This window comes from Saccopteryx leptura, chromosome 1, assembly GCF_036850995.1.
Source record: "Saccopteryx leptura isolate mSacLep1 chromosome 1, mSacLep1_pri_phased_curated, whole genome shotgun sequence".
Classification (NCBI taxonomy): Eukaryota; Metazoa; Chordata; class Mammalia; order Chiroptera; family Emballonuridae; genus Saccopteryx; species Saccopteryx leptura.
In genome coordinates, this window is record NC_089503.1 from 247,041,681 (window position 1) to 247,059,935 (window position 18,255).

Genomic DNA, 18,255 nt, shown 5'->3' on the forward strand with positions numbered 1-18,255 from the left:
AAAGTAGGAGACTACTCAGACACACAGGCTACTGTTCCAACTACAAATTACTACCACAGTTACATTTAAGGAGTGCTTATTGTGTGCCAGGCCCTGCTATATGAATTTAACATGGATTAATGAATTTAATTCTCACATTAAGTTCTAATAAAATTGGTGCTTTTGTTATCCCCATTTGAGAAAACTGAGGCACAGAGAAGTAAAGCTACTTGACAAGGTCATACAACCACAGCCATGCAATGGTTCTTCCAGATTTCAAACCCAAGTTCCCAAGTTCTTTTCTTTTCTTTCTTTTTATTATTTTTTTTTGAAAGACAGACAGACAGGGAGAGACAGACAGGCAGAGAGAGAGATGAGAAGCATCAACATGTTGCAGCACTTCAGTTATTCATTGGTTGCTTTCTCATACTTGCCTTGACTGGGGGGCTCCAGCCGAGCCAGTGACCCCTTGCTCAAGCCAGCAACCTTGGGGTTTAGAACTTGGGTCCTCAGCATCCCAGGCAAATGCTCTATCCATTGCACCACGGCCTGGTCAGGCCCCAAGTTCTTTTCTTAAGTAGTAAGAATAATGATAATAGAGACCTCTGGTTATTGCCTCAGCCCAGGTTGGAAACCCCGAGGTCACCAGCTTGAGTGAGGTCTCATCTGGTTTGAGCAAGGCTCACCAGCTTTCAGCCTAAGGTTGCTGGCTTAAGCAAGGGGTCACTCTGTCTGCTGTAGCCCCCCCCAGTCAAGGCACATATGAGAAAAGCAATCACCATCACATTTTTTTTTTAAGATTTTATATATTGGCCCTGGCCGGTTGGCTCAGCGGTAGAGTGTCGGCCTGGCGTGCAGGGTTCCCGGGTTCGGTTCCGGCCAGGGCACATAGGAGAAGCACCCATTTGCTTCTCCACGCCCCCCTCCTTCCTCTCTGTCTCTCTCTTCCCCTCCCGCAGCCAAGGCTCCATTGGAGCAAAGATGGCCCGGGCGCTGGAGATGGCTCCTTGGCCTCTGCCCCAGGCGCTAGAGTGGCTCTGGTGCGGCAGAGCAACGCCCCAGAGGGGCAGAGCATCGCCCCCTGGTGGGCAGAACGTCGCCCCCTGGTGGGTGTGCCGGGTGGATCCCGGTTGGGCGCATGCGGGAGTCTGTCTGACTGTCTCTCCCCGTTTCCAGCTTCAGGAAAAAAAAAAAAAAAAAAAAAGATTTTATATATTGATTTTACAGAGAGAGAGGAGGGGGTGGATGGAGTGAGAACTATCAACTTATAGTTGCTTCACTAGTTGTTTATTGGCTGCTTGTAGTATGTGCCATGACCAGGCAAGCCTAGGGTTTCGAACCAGCGACCTCAGCATTCCAGGTTGATGATTTATCCACTGCACCACCACAGGCCAGGCTCACACACCATCACTTTTAATCTCACAACCCTAAGAGCCAGAAAGTATTTTTATATCCATCTTCCAGATGAGCAAACTGGGGCCCTGTGAGGCAAAGTGAGTGGCTCAAAGTCACACAGCATGTCACTGGTCAGTAGATGTGACCCCCAGAACCCCATGTGCTTTAGTGCAAAGAGTCACCCAGACACAACACTGTGTTATAAACTTGGATAAATTTCTTTCGGAGCTCCAGTTTCCACCTCTGTAAAATGAAGATAAAATTGTGGTAGGGAATATGTGTTCCTCTTTCTCAGCACTAGTGACACTCAGGGGCAGGTCAATCTCTGTTGGGGGGTTGTCTTGGGCATTGTGGGGTGGGTTGTTGAGCAGCATATCTGGACCCACCCACTTGATGCCTGAAGCTCCCCCAGACATTGCCAGGGTTCCCTGGGGATAGAATGGCCTCTGGTTGAGAACCTCTGATCTACAGGACTAATAATAAAACTCTGCATTTATTGAGTGCCTGTTCGCCAAGCAGTTATTAAACTCAATCACTGTTCAGAATCAACTAACTGGTGAGAACCATGATTCTCCTTACTTTATAAATGAGGAAACTGGGCTCAGAGGTGTTAAGTCATCTTCCCAAGATCTCCTTTGAGCCTGACCAGGTGGTGGCTCAGCAGATAGAGCATCGGACTGGGATGCGGAGGACCCAGGTTCGAGACCTCGAGCTCGCCATCTTGAGCGTGGGCTCATCTGGCTTGAGCAAAAGCTCACCAGCTTGGACCCAAGGTTGCTGGCTCGAGCAAGGGGTTACTTGGCCTGCTGAAGGCCTGCAGTCAAGGCATATAAGAGAAAGCAATCAATGAACAACTAAGGTGTCGCAATGAAAAACTGATGATTGATGCTTCTCATCTCTCTCCATTCCTGTCTGCCTGTCCCTCTCTCTGACTCCCTCTCTGTCCCTGTAAAAAAAAAAAAAAAAAGATTCCTTTGAGAAGGGTAAGAAGGGAACCAAACCCAGGGCTGTCTGATGCAGCCCCACCAGGCTTTCCACCCCCCTGTTCCATCAGTCTTCCCTTTCCAGAGACTTCTAGAGGGGGTGTGACAGGATCAGCATACTGTAAAGGACCCAATAGGCAATGTTTTTGGCTCAGGTCTGTCATTGCATCAGGAGCCATAGGTGACATGAACATGAATGAATGTGGACACACCCTGGTAAAATTTTATGTATGAACATGGAAATGTGAATTTGATTGAATGTTTGTGTGTTACAAAATTGAATGAATTCTCCTTTGACTTTTTTATTTTTTAGGTGAGAATAGAAGAGATAGTGAGACAGACTTCTGCATGCACCCTGACTGGGATCTACTTGGCAACCCCATCATGGGCCGATGCTTGAGTACTGAGCTATTTTTAATGCCTGAGGCTGATGTACTCCAACTGAGCTATCCTCAGTGCCTGGGGGCCACTCTTGAACCAACTGAGCCACTGGTTGCAGGAGGGAAGGAGAGAGAAGGGGGGAGGGAAAGGGGAGAAGCAGATGGTTACTTCTGTGTGCTCTGACCGGGATCAAACCCAGGACATCCATATGCTGGGCCGATTCTCTATCCACTGAGCCACCAGCCAGGGCCTCCTTTTGACTTTTATTCCCTAACCATTTAAGACTATGAAAACCATTCTTAGCCTGAGGGCCAGAGTTTGCCAGCCTTAGGATGTGACCTTCCCTCACAAGCCTCTGTCCCACCTCTCTTACTGATGCTGTCCCAAGCCCTAGGCTCAGGGTAAATGCTGACACCTCCCACCCTCACCCCAGATCACAGAGCTCTCCAAGGAGGTCTTCAGTCTTAAGGAAGCGCTGAAGGACCAGCCAGCAACTGCAGGCAGCCCCGAGGTGGAGGCTCTCCGTGGCCAGGTGAAGGCTCTCCAAGGGCAGCTAGAGGTGAGTGCTGCACTGGGCACATGGCAGAGACCCCAGGAGAGGGCTCAAGGGTGTGCAGGAACCTGGAATCCTTGTACCAGAGAGAGGAGGAAAATTGCAATATTTTGTCAACCGGCACTGTCATATTGGTCCGTGCCATTAAAATAGGTGCTCAGTGGGCAAAGGGGACATTTTTGAATCTTGAGGATGTCTTTTCTGCCATATCCACAGGAAGCTGCCCGGGACCACAGTGCAGTGGTGGCCTTGTATAGGAGCCACCTCCTGTATGCCATTCAGGTGAGTCACCCCTGGCTTTGGCCATTCCACTGGCTGCTCTCTGGCCCTGTTTCCCCATCTGTACAGTGGCAGGGGTGTCCAGGCTCTCTCTCTGCCCCTCCCACCCCAGGGCCAGATGGATGAAGATGTGCAACGGATTCTGAGCCAGATCCTACAGATGCAAAGGCTCCAGGCTCAGGGACGCTGAGCTTCTGAACACTGACCCTCTGCCCACCAGGCCCTGCAAAGGGGGTGTTGGGGCTCATGCACTGACCTAGCGAACTTGATCACCTGGGCCCCCCTCCTGATGGCCCCTGGTGGTCTGTTCATCACTCAGGCCCTGACCTTGCCCCCCCATCAGAGAATCTGTGAGTCCCCTCTCTAGTGTCCTGTCACCAGATGCCACCCCACGAATAAAAGCTCACAGAGCAGAGGAAAGTGTGTGGCCTGATTGCTGAGCTCCCACTGCAAGGAGGGGTGGGGTGGCCCAGAGTAGGTCTTACCGATTAGGATGAGGAGAGTGAGGCATTTCTCTCCCACACCAAAATCTAAGTCCCCAAGATGAACACTACGTTAATACAATGTTTTAAAAAGTCAAAATGGGTGACAAAAATTTCACGATGAACAAAATATTCGAGTGTTAATCAAAAACAGGAGCCAAGCCTGCACTTACCTCACTTTCCTTACCCTAAACCCTGCCCCTGGGAGGGAAAGTCCCACCCCAAACTCCCTGCCCCTGGGTGACTTCCCTGAAATCCCCTGGGGGTTCTTAGCTCTTTCCAGCTAACAGAGGGGAGGTGACTATGGCTGTGAAGCCCCCAGTGTCCAGCCTGTCCCTGGGGTTTCCTTGCTCATTCAGGGCAGGCACCGTGTCCAGTAGGGGTTCAGCCTGGCCTTGGGCATCCCCATCGCTAGGAGAATGTTCATGGGGGGTGGGGGCTGTTCCCCCAGGTCTACCTTTCTGTCTCTGTATGGCCTCTGGTGTGGAGTGCAGCTGCTGAGAGTGGGACCCTACCACTGCAGCAGATGAGTGAAGGGGCTTCTCCCGTGCAGATGCCTGGGTCTCTGTGTGTCTCTCTCTTCTTGTTTCCTAGACCTTTGTCTCTGTCTTTCTGCTTCTGTTTCTGCCTCTATCTCTCAGTCTTCCAGTTGTTGTTTTTTTGTCTCTATCACTCTTGTCTCTCCTGTCTCTGTCTCTATCGCCTCTGCTATCACTGTGTCTCTGTGTCTCTATCTCCATCTCTCCCCATCTCCTCTCTCCTCTCTCCTCTCTCCTCTCTGTCTCTCCTTCTTAGTCTCCCTGTCTCTCTCTGTTCCTCCCCTCCTGTCTCTTTCTCCATGTCATCATTCCCCTCCTGGGGTTTCCCCAAGCCCTCCTCATTGCAGCCGGAAGGAAGGACTGACTGTGCTGGGAAAGGCCACGGGGTCTCCACTTCTCCCTTTTGTGGCCTCTTCTCCCTGCCCCCACCCTCAGAGCCTTCCGCACCCTTGTCCCAGGGTGGCCAGTAAAGGGACTGGGGACTCTTCTCTGCTGTCCCTGCTCTACTCTCCAAGGACCCACGAAACTGCCAGTGAGTCAGACCTGGAGAAGGGGAAGTGGGGGGCCTCGACAGGGGCTGGTTTCCCCAGGTGGGTCTGAGTGCCCTGCCTCCCCAAGGGTGCTCCCTGCCCCAGCTCCTGAAAGCAGAGTCCACCGGAGCCATGGCCCCAAGACTTCTCCTGGCCCTTGCCCTCTGGGCTGGATACTCACCCTGCAGTGGGAGAGAAGGTATGTAGGACCCCTGGGGGTTGTGGGGCCAGAGCCAGTCTGGGGACTGGACTTTGTTTGCTGTGGAACATTCTAGGGTGGGGAGGGAGTTCGCACACCTCCTGAACGCATGTGCCCTGGTAGGAGGTGTTTACCATCCCACTGCACATATGAGGAAAGTGAGACACAGAGAAGACAAGTTCTACCCCAAGCTGACACCAGGTAGTGGCAGCCACAGGTTGAAGAAAGAAAGAGAGAGGGAGAGAGAGAAAGAAGTGTAGGTGTGGGTTAACTGCGTGCATTCATTTCACATGCTTTAAAACAGCAAAGAAGGAGATACAGTAAAATATCTCCTTTCCATCAGGGTTCCCCACTCCCCAGGTCTTCTCTGAAGCTTATTAAACATCAGTTTCGCCCTGGCCGGTTGGCTCAGTGGTAGAGCGTCGGCCTGGCGTGCAGGAGTCCCGGGTTCGATTCCCGGCCAGGGCACACAGGAGAAGCGCCCATCTGCTTCTCCACCCCTCCTCCTCTCCTTCCTCTCTGTCTCTCTCTTCCCCTCCCGCAGCCGAGGCTCCATTGGAGCAAAGTTGGCCTGGGCACTGAGGATGGCTCCATGGCCTTTGACTCAGGCGCTAGAATGGCTCTGGTTGCAACAGAGTGATGCCCCAGATGGGCAGAGCATCGCCCCTTGGTGGGCATGCCAGGTGGATCCTGGTTGGGCGAATGCGGGAGTCTGTCTGACTGCCTCCTCATTTCCAACTTCAGAAAATACAAAACAAACAAACAAACAAAAAAAACACATCAGTTTCCCCATCTGGAAAATGGGCCAATAATTCCTACCTTTGCAGGTTGTAGTTGGGGGTGAGAGATGATGTAGGCACCTCTCGTTCATGTATTCATTCATTCCGCAAACCTTTACTAGGGGCCTAATGTATGTCTGGCACCAGCTGGCAGTGAGGTGGGGACAAACCCATGGTAGGGCTTTGTAGTCCCAAGGTGAATTAAACCTCACACTCTTCCCTTTATCCCCTTCTCCTGGCAGCCCTCCCCCAACCCAGGGTGTGGTGCTGGGCCTTTAGGTACCCAATTGCTGTAGATTGCTTCTGGACCCTGCCGCCTGCTGCAAACTCCACCAGGTCCACATCCTTCATTGCCACATACAGGTCAGAGAGCCTGGAGGGGCCACCTGGAGATTCCACAACTGGGCCTGACACCCCTAGGGTCAGAACAACTGCAGACTTAGCACTACCCCAAAAGCCTCTGAATTCTAGGACAGCTCTGTCCTGTAGAAATGTACTTCCTCCAATACATATTTCAAGCCATGTGTGTAGTTTCAAATTCTCTAGAAGCCACATTTAAAAAACAAGAATGGGTGAAATTAATTTTAATATACTGCTCACAAAAATTAGGGGATATTTCAAAATGAATATGAAGTGATAAAATGTCCCCTAATTTTTGTGAGCAGTGTATTTTATTTAAATAATACCTACATATTCCAAATATTTATCATTTAATATGATTGAGCACAATGTAATTAAATATGCTTATATACAATGTATATATTTAAGTTTAGAATAGAAATTAATATTTAATAAGAATAGCTAAAATATTGTTTAAACATATTTATTTTAAACTTTAATGAGATATTTTACATTCTTTTTATATTAAGTCTTCGGAATTGTGTGTGTATTTTATGCATATAGTGCATTTCAATTCAGATGCTAAACTTTAATAAGAAATTTTTTATCTCTGAATGGATTTTATAAAATTTGCAGTGGTAACAGTAAATACACACACCTAATTTGTTCCGAACAATTTTTCTGATAACTAGAAACATTACATTAGATAAAATAAACTTAAAAGTCACAGTCAGTCGTGCTGCTGCATTTTAAGTGCTTGATAGCCACAGGCAGCTTATGACTGCAACATCTGACAATGTGGAAATAGGACCTTTTGAATGTTGTAGAATGTTCTATGAATGACACTGAGCTCAAGTCTCTAAATTCTGAAATCTTGGGGGTCTCAGAAATGGAGAAAATCGGGATCTTACTATTTCAGATTCCAGTCTGTGAATCTGTAGACCTCAGAATGTTGGAATTCTAAGACTGGAATGTTGACATTCCAGAAACCTTTAGAATCTGGGACCCAGGCGTCTCCTGTGATTTTCACCCCCAACCCTGAGTCATTGCGGGCTCTGTGCTGTCAGGTGAATGCCTTCCCTAGAGCAGGGCCCTGGACCAGGGCTGCTTGCCTGCTGTCCCCACCTGGGGTCCAGGACACAGGCCTAGTCTGCAGGAAGTGCTGAGTCCCTCATAGTGCCCATCCCTTGTCCAGGCGTGGAGTGGCCGCTCATGGGGAGAGTCAACCCTGCCTCCAGCCAACACCAGAAGCCACCAGCTGCACCATCCCAGATGTCCACATGTTCTCTATGGTACCCTACATGCTGAACATTACGGTTGTCCACCCCTGGGGCATCAGCAGCAGCTTTGTGCCCTTTATTCCAGAGCACATCAGTGAGTGAGGGCCATGGATGGGGGTGTGGAGGACCACTGGTTTGTTCCTGCCGTCTCTCTCTCTCTCTCTCCTCCTCCTCCCTTTTACCTCTCACCCAGTCTTGTCTTCCATCATGGAGCCTGTGGGCTCCACCTTCACAGTTAATCAAGAATCCATCCACTTCTCCCCATTCCTGAACCTCCGCCTGGTCCAGCCTCATTATTGCCAACGTGGACCACTGTCCTCTTATCCTGGTTTCTGGTTCTCATCTTCTTCCCCTAGCAGCCACCAGAGGACACCTTCCCTGAAGTAGTCACCAGAGGGCGCCTGTGAGCACCCTAGTCAGATCCCGTCCCTCCTTTGCCCACAGCCCTTCAGGACTCCCACCAACCTTTGGGTAAAAAACCAGTCCTCCCTAGGACCAGCAAGGCCCTGTACAACCTGCTCTGCCTCCTCTCAGACAGGAATGGGGGCGGGGGTGACTGCTAATAGATGTGGGATTTATTTCTATTTGGGGTGATGAGAATGTCCTGACTTAATAGTGGTGATGGTGGCACTGGCCAGGTAGTTAATTTGGTTAGAGTATCAGCCTGATATGCCAAGATTGTGAGTTCAATACATGGTCAGGGCACATACAAGAATCGACCAATGAATGAATAAATAGGTAGAACAACAAACTGATGATTCTTTCTCTCTAAAATCAATAGGTAATTTTGTAAAATACTGGTAATGGTCACACAATGTTGTGAATATACTAAAACCACTGAACTTTATTCTGAAAGGGTGAGTTTTTGTGGTATGAAAATTATGTCTCAAAAAAAAACATTGTAGCCTGGCCTGTGGTGGCGCAGTGGATCAAGCGTGGACCTGGAATGCTGAGGTCGCCGGTTCAAAACCCTGGCATTGCCGGGCCAAGGCACATACGGGAGTTGATGCTTCCTGCTCCTCCCCCCTTCTCTATCTCTCTCTGTCTCTCTTCTTTAAAATGAATTTTTTTAAAAAAAAAACCAAAACATTGTAGCCCTGGCAGATGGCTCATTTGGTTAAAGCATCGTCCTAAAGCTCAGAGGTTGCTGGTTTGATCCCTGGTCAGGGCACATACAGGAACAAATCAATGTTTCTATCTCTCTCCCTTCCTCTCTCCTAAAATCAACAAATAAATGAAAAAAAAAAAAAAACTATTGTAAACCACTCCCTTTCTTGCACTCCCACCCAAACTTTCTTCCCTACTCTTTTATGACCAGTAAATTTACTTCTTGTCTCTTGCCTTCTGCCCTGTGGATTGAGCTCCATAAGAACAGGAGTTGGGTATATTGGTCACTGCTGTGTCCCCAGTGTCCAGAACACCACTAGAAACTAGATAGACCCTCAATATTTGTTGGATGTTTAAATGAATGAATAAATGAATGAATGAGCTGACACTGTCTCCTGTTTGTCTATCAGTCAAACCGGACCCTCCAGAAGGAGTGCGCTTAAGCCTCCTCCATGGGCAGCAGCTGTGGGTGCAGTGGGAACCTCCCAAGTCCTGGCCCTTCCCAGAGATCTTCTCACTCAAGTACTGGATACGCTACAAGCGTCATGGAGCTGCCCGCTTTCGCAAGGTGAGGAAGACTGCAGGTAGCTGGGGAAGGTGATTCCCAGGGAACACCACATGCAAAGGTGTCCTGGGGCCTCCCATGTAGCTTGAGGTTGCTTGTGGCTAGTGTGCAAAGCAAAGGATGCCTAGTAACTTCATTCCTGGGTATCTTCCCAAAATAATTGAAAACTGGGACTTAAACAAATTCATACAAACAAATGTTCATAGCACTCCTATTCCCAACAGCTGAAAGGTGAAAACAGCCCAAATGTCCATCAGTGGGTGAATGGATATACAAAACATGCTCCATCCACATGGTAGAATGTTATTCAGCCATGAAGGCATGAAGCACTGACACTCGCTACAACCTGAATGAACCTTGAATACATGGTGCTCAGTAAGAGAAGCCAGACACACAAGGCCACACTGTGTGTGATTCTATTTTCGTGAAATGCCCAGAAGAGAGAAATCCAGAGACAGAAAGTGGACTCATGGTTGCCAGGGGCTGGGGAGAAGGATGGGGAGTGACTGCTGATGAGGATAGGGTTTCTTTGGGAGTGAAGAAATGTTCTATAAAAGCTTTGAACATTTTGGCCCTGGCTGGTTGGCTCAGCGGTAGAGCGTTGGCCTGGTGTGCGGGGGACCCGGGTTCGATTCCCGGCCAGGGCACAGAGGAGAAGCGCCCATTTGCTTCTCCACCCCCCCCCCCCCGCTCCTTCCTCTCTGTCTCTCTCTTCCCCTCCCGCAGCCAAGGCTCCATTGGAGCAAGGATGGCCCGGGCGCTGGGGATGGCTCCTTGGCCTCTGCCCCAGGCGCTAGAGTGGCTCTGGTCGTGGCAGAGCGACGCCCCGGAGGGGCAGAGCATCGCCCCTGGTGGGCGTGCCGGGTGGGTCCCGGTCGGGCGCATGTGGGAGTCTGTCTGACTGTCTCTCCCCGTTTCCAGCTTCAGAAAAATACAAAAAAAAAAAAAAAAAAAAAAAGCTTTGAACATTTTATAGATAGCTTTTATAGATATTGCCACATATTAAAGCTTTTTTATTTTTATTTTATTTATTCATTTTTAGAGAGGACAGAGAGAGACAGAGAGAGAGAGGAGAGAGAGTCAGAGAGAAAGAAGGGGGGAGGAGCTGGAAGCATCAACTCCCATATGTGCCTTGACCAGGCAAGCCCAGGGTTTCGAACTGGCGACCTCAGCATTTCCAGGTCGACGCTTTATCCACTGCACCACCACAGGTCAGGTTCTATTAAAGCTTTTATAGATATTGCCACATATTCTTCTTTTATAGAAATCCCAAAGGATTCAAGAGACAATTCCTTATGTTTAATCATCAGTCCACGATCAGTGGATATAGCTGCCAGTTCTTCTTCTGTTAATGTTAAACCAAAATCACTTGAAGCTTCCATGAATGGGTTTCTAATCCAATCATATTGTTCAGTTTTAAGTGATGGAAAATGCTATAAATTAAATTCTGCCCATCAGCCTTCAAGTCCTATTTTATTTACACTTAACTTTTGCTCACTTCCAGAATTGGATTCTTCAATATCACTCTTCTTTTTGAGAAATCTATCCATTTTATTTGGGTGTATTTATCTAAAAGTAATATAATGATGTGTTAATAATAATAATCAGACACACACACACACACACACACACACACACACACACACACACTGAGCTCCTACTGTGAGCTGCAAAAAAAAAAATGTTCTAGAATTAGAGGTGCTGGTTGCACAACACTGAATGTGCTAATGTGCTAAATGACACTGAATTGTCCACTTTAGAATGGTTAATTTTATGCCATGTGAGTTTCACCTTGATTGAAAACAACAACATTGTTTTAACTTTTTATTTTTTTTAACAGAGACAGAGTCAGAGAGAGGGATAGATAGAGACAGGAACAGAGAGAGATGAGACGCATCAATCATTAATTTTTCGTTGTGACACTTTAGTTCATTGATTGATTTCTCATATGTGCCTTGACCGTGGGCCTTCAGCAGACTGAGTAACCCCTTGCTCAAGCCAGTCACGCTGTTTTAACTTTTTTTTTTGTATTTTTCTGAAGCTGGAAACGGGGAGAGACAGTCAGACAGACTCCCGCATGCGCCCGACTGGGATCCACCCGGCACGCCCACCAGGGGGCGACGCTCTGCCCACCAGGGGGCGATGCTCTGCCCCTCCAGGGCTTCGCTCTGTCACGACCAGAGCCACTCCGGCACCTGGGGCAGAGGCCAAGGAGCCACCCCCAGCACCCAGGCCATCTTTGCTCCAATGGAGCCTCGCTGCGGGAGGGGAAGAGAGAGACAGAGAGGAAGGAGGGGGGAGGGGTGGAGAAGCAGATGGGCTGCTTCTCCTGTGTGCCCTGGCCGGGAATCGAACCCGGGACTTCTGCACGCCAGGCCAACGCTCTACCACTGAGCCAACCGGCCAGGGCCTGTTTTAACTTTTTTAAGAAACAAAATATAAAGGCAGGGTCTGGTGAGTATTCAGGAAGGTCAGTGGTGTCCTGGTCAGCATCAGATACTAGGCTGTGAAGTTGAGTGTTGCCTGAACAGGCGGTGGTACAGTGGATACAGTGTCGTACTAGGATGCGGAGGACCCAGGTTCGAGACTCTGAAAAAGAAAAAAAAAAAAAAAAAAGAAGCAAAAGTGAATTTTTCCTGACCTGTGGTGGCGCAGTGGATAAAGCGACGACCTGGAAATGCTGAGGTCGCCGGTTCAAAACCCTGGGCTTGCCTGGTCAAGGCACATATGGGAGTTGATGCTTCCTGCTCCTCCTCCCTTCTCTCTCTCTGTCTGTCTCTCCTCTCTCCTTCTCTCTCCTCTCTAAAAATAAATTAAAAAAAAAAAAAAAAAAGAGACTCCGAGGTTGCCAACTTGAGTACGGGCTCATCTGGCTTGAGCAAAAAGCTCACCAGCTTGGACCCAAGGTTGCTGGCTCGAGCAAGGGGTTACTGGGTTTGCTGAAGGCTCACGGTCAAGGCACATATGAGAAAGCAATCAATGAACAACTAAGGTGTTGCAACGAAAAACTGATGGTTGATGCTTCTCATCTCTCTCCGTTTCTGTCTGTCTGTCCCTATCTATCCCTCTCTCTCTGTCCCTGTAAAAAAAAAAAAAAAAGAAAGAAAAAGAAGTTGAGTGTTTGCAGAGTTTTGCTTTTTACAGTCCTGTGCCATAGACCTTTTGTGATGGTGGGAATCTTCTACAGTCTGCTCTTCTGATTGGTGGCCATGAGCCATGTGTGACTGCCAAGCCATTCCAATGTGGCAAGTAGCCCAGGAACTGGCTTTTAAAGTTTATTGATGTTCATTAATTTTTTTTGGTGTGTGTGACAGAGACAGAGAGAGACAGAGAGGGACAGATAGGGACAGACAGGAAAGGAGAGAGATGAGAAGCATTAACTGTTCGTTGTGACACCTTAGTTGTTCATTGACTGCTTTCTCATATGTGCCTTGACTGGGGGGCTACAGCAGAGTGAATGACCCCTTGCTCAAGCTGGCGACCTTGGGATTTCGAACCTGGGTCCTCCCTGTCCCAGTCTGACACTCTATCCACTGCGCCACTGCCTGGTCAGGCGATGTTCATTAATTAAAAAAAAAAATTTATTGCCCTGGCCGGTTGGCTCAGCGGTAGAGCATCGGCCTGGCGTGCGGGGGACCCGGGTTCAATTCCCGGCCAGGGCACATAGGAGAAGCGCCCATTTGCTTCTCCACCTCCCCCCCTTTCTCTCTGTCTCTCTCTTCCCCTCCCGCAGCCAAGGCTCCATTGGAGCAAAGATGGCCCGGGCGCTGGGGATGGCTCCTTGGCCTCTGCCCCAGGCGCTAGAGTGGCTCTGGTTGCGGCAGAGCGACGCCCCGGAGGGGCAGAGCATCAACCCCTGGTGGGCAGAGCGTCGCCCCTGGTGGGCGTGCCGGGTGGATCCCGGTCGGGCGCATGCGGGAGTCTGTCTGACTGTCTCTCCTCGTTTCCAGCTTCAGAAAAATACAAAAAAAAAAAAATTTATTTAGAAAATTAAATTTAACAGGGTGACATTGGTCAATAAGAGTACATAGGTTTTGCCTGACCAGGTGATCCACCTTTGTGCAATGGATAGAGCGTCAGACTGGGACGTGGAGGACCCAGGTTTGAAACCCCGAGGTTGCTAGCTTGAGCATGGGCTCATCCAGCTTGAGCACGGGCTCACCAGTTTGAGCATGGGGCCGCCGGCTTGAGTGTGGGATCATAGACATGACCCCATGGTCACTGGCTTGAGCCCAAAAAGTCGCAGACTTGAAGCCCAAGTCGCTGGCTTGAGTCCAATGTCACTGGGTTGAGCAAGGGGTCACTCACTCTGTTGGAGGCCCCCAGTCAAGGCACATAGGAGAAAGCAATCATTGAATAACTGAAGTGCTGCAGTGAAGAACTGATGTTTCTCATCTCTCTCCCTTCTAGCCTGTGTGTCCTTCTCTCTCTCTCTCTAAAAAAAAGAGTACATAGGTTTCAGGTAAACATTTCTATAGCATTTGAACTGCTGATTATGTTGTATACCCATCACCCAAAGTCAAATCATTTTCTGTCACCTTATATTTATTTGTCCCTCTTTATACTTTCTCCCACATACCTCTCCCCCTGGTAACCACTTCATTTTTGTCTATGTCCATGAATCTCAGTTTTATATCCCACCTGTGTGAAATGGTATTCATTAATTTAATGTTTAAAAATCTAGAGTTTTATCAGAGGGCCTGACCTGTGGTGGCGCAGTGGATAAAGCATCGACCTGGAATGCTGAAGTTGCTGGTTCAAAACCCTAGGCTAGCCTGACCTGTGGTGGCGCAGTGGATGGAGCGTCAACCTGGAAACGCTGAGGTTGCCGGTTCAAAACCCTGGGCTTGCCTGGTCAAGGCACATATGGGAGTTGATGCTTCTTGCTCTTCCCCCTTCTCTCTCTCTCTCCCCTCTCTATAATGAATAAATAAAATCTTAAAAAAAAGAATCTTTAAAAAAAAACCAAAAAAAAACCCCTGGGCTTGCCCGGTCAAGGCACATATGGGAGTTGAGGCTTCCTGCTCCTTCCCCCCTTCTCTCTCTCTCTCTCCTCTAAAATGAATAAATAAATAAAAATAATTTTAGAGTTTTATCAGAGAAGGTGAAGGGATTAGTGAAATTATATAGTAATATAATACTGTTCACAAAAATTGGGGGATATTTCAAAGTGAATATGAAGCAATAAAAAAAAGAAGCATTTGATTTTTTTTATTAAACAACATGAGAAAAGCAATGACAAGTCAAAGAAAGTTGTTTATTATGCAAATGAGATATAAAACCAACTTTTGTTTCATTGGTGAAGATGCACTATACAAAAGGCTGAAAGTACTGGAATATTTATTTTGAAATATCCCCTAATTTTTGTGAGCAGTGTATATACAAAATACATAGATACAGATAACAGGACAGCAAGTTTCAGAAGGAAGAGGGGAGAGAGGTAGGGGGTAGGGGACAAAGGGGGTGAAGTGGGGGGCCCATTGTTGGGGGTTGAGGGTGTTATATTGAGTGGGGCACTTGAATCCATGTTAACACAATAAATTAAAATTTTTAATAAAAAGAATAAAATTAAAATATTTAGAGTTTTTAAATTAAGATAGACTTCACATGCCAGAAAACTCACCATTTTAAAATGCTCAAATCAGTGGCTTCAAGTGTGTTCACAAAGTTGTGTAACCATTAATCTAAATCTTACAGCACCACATCAACATATAATACAGGACAGAAGTAGAACAAGGAAGGGAGACAGTCAGACCTGGGGCTGGGAAGCTGTGTGTGGTGGCTGGAACCGGACATTCTGAGGAGGAGGTGGGAGACTGAGGGAGGGGAGGGCTAGGTCAAGGAGGGAGAGCGTGGAGCAGCAGGGACAGGGAAGAAAGATGGGAAGGAGAGAAAGCAGGAAAGGCAGAGCTAAGAGGATGTCTTATTTGTGCCTGTTGGGTGTTAATCTATGGAGGTGCCTGAGTGGGGACACAGAGACGCAAGGCCATTTAGAGAAGAGTTGATTGCACTTCCTGAGAGAAGGAGACATGCCAAGATATGCAGGGCCACAGAGGCGACCTCAGGATGGAAGGAGTGAGAGAAGAGCCAAGGCCAGAGCCTCTGCTGAGGCTTCCGTGAGAAAGGGAAGGCAGGACAGGGTGGACGCTTGGGGTTGGCGAGTGTGAATAATACTGGCGAGCTCTAGGCAACATGGGTGATCCTGGGGTGCCTGGTCCTGGGGTGGTCTAGGGCAGGGGAATAGTATCTTGTGTGGGAAATTACAGAAAATGGGTAGATGGGGGTATAGACTCTGAATTGGTTGGTATGCTCCTGGCTGACCCTTTACCATCTCTAACAATTGGCTGACCTCAAGAAGGGCAGTCTGTTCCTGGCCAGCAAGATGTTTAAGATGTCAAAACATCCTAAGATACAAAAAATTTAAAAGCATGGTTAATATGCTTTTAGGTAGGACTGGGAGTAGGGATAGGGAGGTATTGAGGCCAAAGATATAAAGGCCCTGGTTTAGGGCCAGGAGGAGGAGTAGGGTTGGTGGGGCAGGTCTGGGAAGTGAGGGCTCTCACCATTAGACATCCCTTGAAACTGGTGAGGTCCATGAAGGACCTGAATGAGGTGGCTCTGTGGCCAGCATGGAAGGCCGCACAGGTTAGGATCAGGAAGGCACAAAGACTGGGAGAGGGCTGGCCCTGGCCGGTTGGCTCAGCGGTAGAGCTTCGGCCTGGTGTGCGGGGGACCCCGGTTGGATTCCCGGCCAGGGCACATAGGAGAAGCGCCCATTTTGCTTCTCCACCCCCACCCCCTCCTTCCTCTCTGTCTCTCTCTTCCCCTCCCACAGCCAAGGCTCCATTGGAGCAAAGATGGCCCGGGCACTGGGGATGGCTCCTTGGCCTCTGCCCCAGGCGCTAGAGTGGCTCTGGTCGCGGCAGAGCGACGCCCCGGAGGGGCAGAGCATCGCCCCCTGGTGGGCAGAGCGTTGCCCCTGGTGGGCGTGCCGGGTGGATCCCGGTCGGGCACATGCGGGAGTCTGTCTGACTGTCTCTCCCCGTTTCCAGCTTCTGAAAAATACAAAAAAAAAAAAAAAAAAGACTGGGAGAGGGCTGTGGAGGGTGTGTGGGTTAGAATGGAGCAGGACTGAAGTCTGTCATGCAGATCTGTGCACAATGGCCCTTCCCAGCTTCCTCATCCTCACTGATCTGCCCCCTTTCTGCTTTCAGGTGGGACCCATTGAAGGCACATCCTTCACCCTCCGGACTGTGAGGCCCAGAGTCAAGTACTGCATCCAGGTGGCTGCTCAGGACTTCACTGACTATGGCGAGTCAAGCAACTGGAGTCTTCCTGCCACTACTTCTGTGACCCTGGGCAAGTAGCAATGGCTTCCCAGCACCCCGGAAAAGGGGTTGGTCTTTTGACATCCACCCCCCACACACACACTGCTATCCACTCAAAGGTGTATGGAACTTGACTGTTGTGGGTCTGCTGCTGCTGAGTTGCTGGGCAACCTTGGACAAGTGACTTTGCCGCCCTGACACTTGTTTTCCTAATCTGTGAAATGGGGATTTGCTCCCTCTGATGCAGAACTGTGAATGTGACATATTATTTATTGTTTAATTAGATAAAGACCATTGTCACTAGAATCAAGACTCTTTCTCCTGTCTACGGCCATACCACCCTGAACGCGCCCGATCTCGTCTGATCTCGGAAGCTAAGCAGGGTTGGGCCTGGTTAGTACTTGGATGGGAAGACTCTTTCTCCCTTCATTCAACAGACACAGAAAGGCCAAAGACAGGGCAGAGTAGGACACATATACAGTGAATCACCTTCCTGTGGATGGGATCCGGGCTGGACCAGAGGAAGTATCTGGGGCTGGAGGAGTTGGAGTGGGTGTGGAAAGAGTTCTGCCTAGCATGGGATGGTGGGATCCATTCAGTTCAGCAGTTTGGTTCACCTGTCATCTCAAAAGTTGCCTAGATGTGCGCCCCAATGTAGGTGGGCACAAATGGAACATGAGTGTTTGGGAAATTTTCTCTGAGGCTGGGGCAAAGCAGCCAGGCCTGGGAATGTTTTCTCAATAGATCAGTTTGTTTGTGGATTTCACTTAGGTGGTCATCTCCTCCAAGAAGCCTTCCATGACCACTTCACCTGTGGTAAGCAAAATAATACCCCCCCCAAAAGACTTTGCAGGTGTGATTGTGGGAAACAGGCTGCAAGAGACAGTTTAGATTTTGGGGGGACAGAGGTATAGGGGACTGGCAGTAAGCTGACAAGGTCCTTGCTGCCCATCCCCCCACTTCATTTGCTTGATTAGGTTGCTAGAGGCTATGGGAGACTATAAACTGACAAAGATCCTTGCAGTTTAAGGCTCAAATTGCTAAAGGCTAGGCTCTTCCCCACACCTCCATGTTAGCTATGATGCTGATTGCTTTTACCTGTCCCATCCCCCATATCCCTGGAAGAGACTGGAGACAGTTTTCTTTTTACCCTTTGTTTTGTGAAGTTAAAAAGTCATGCATGGTGGGGGGTTTTCTGCACTTGGGAGAATTCTTGGTTTGCCTCAGAAATATGACTTTGTATCTGAGCTCTCTTTGTTTTGCAAAATAACTTTGCTTTACACTATAAAAATAAAGCTTTGGGGAGTGGAGGTGCTCTTGCAGACCATCAGTCTTGGCAATGAGACCTCCCGATCCCATCCTTTTTCTCTCTGTTTATCTTCTAATCCTCCACTGTTCCCACTCAAGACCTGCAAAATTATGAGTAACGCTGGCTAGCAACATTTGATTAAAGTAAGAATCATGAAACTCCTCAATTTAAAGTTTAATAACCTTTCATTAAGTAAATGAGCATCAAGGAGGGCAATTATCCAGGGAC

At 48.6% G+C, this 18,255-nt stretch overlaps 2 protein-coding genes across 21 annotated transcripts in view; both read left to right on the forward strand.

Annotated features, from left to right (window-relative positions):
* The window catches only part of ANKRD24 (ankyrin repeat domain 24), a 28,513-nt gene extending 24,534 nt beyond the window's left edge, over nucleotides 1–3,979 (forward strand). For 17 of the 20 annotated variants that reach the window (XM_066344188.1, XM_066344153.1, XM_066344220.1 and 14 more), the window contains 3 exons: nucleotides 3,172–3,297; nucleotides 3,508–3,573; nucleotides 3,656–3,979. In XM_066344188.1, the coding sequence (XP_066200285.1) occupies nucleotides 3,172–3,297; nucleotides 3,508–3,573; nucleotides 3,656–3,760 (297 nt within the window). In that variant the 3' untranslated portion in view covers nucleotides 3,761–3,979. The remainder of the gene's footprint in view (nucleotides 1–3,171; nucleotides 3,298–3,507; nucleotides 3,574–3,655) is intronic. The other 3 variants (XM_066344247.1, XM_066344294.1, XM_066344135.1) reach the window with 1 other exon arrangement.
* Nucleotides 3,980–5,250: 1,271 nt separating this feature from the next.
* On the forward strand, nucleotides 5,251–16,959 carry EBI3 (Epstein-Barr virus induced 3). Its single transcript, XM_066360994.1, has 5 exons — nucleotides 5,251–5,320; nucleotides 6,342–6,462; nucleotides 7,634–7,812; nucleotides 9,236–9,393; nucleotides 16,605–16,959. The coding sequence occupies exons 1-5, from the start codon at nucleotides 5,254–5,256 to the stop codon at nucleotides 16,755–16,757; spliced, it is 678 nt and encodes a 225-aa protein (XP_066217091.1). The 5' UTR covers nucleotides 5,251–5,253; the 3' UTR covers nucleotides 16,758–16,959.
* The last annotated feature ends 1,296 nt before the right edge of the window (nucleotides 16,960–18,255 follow it).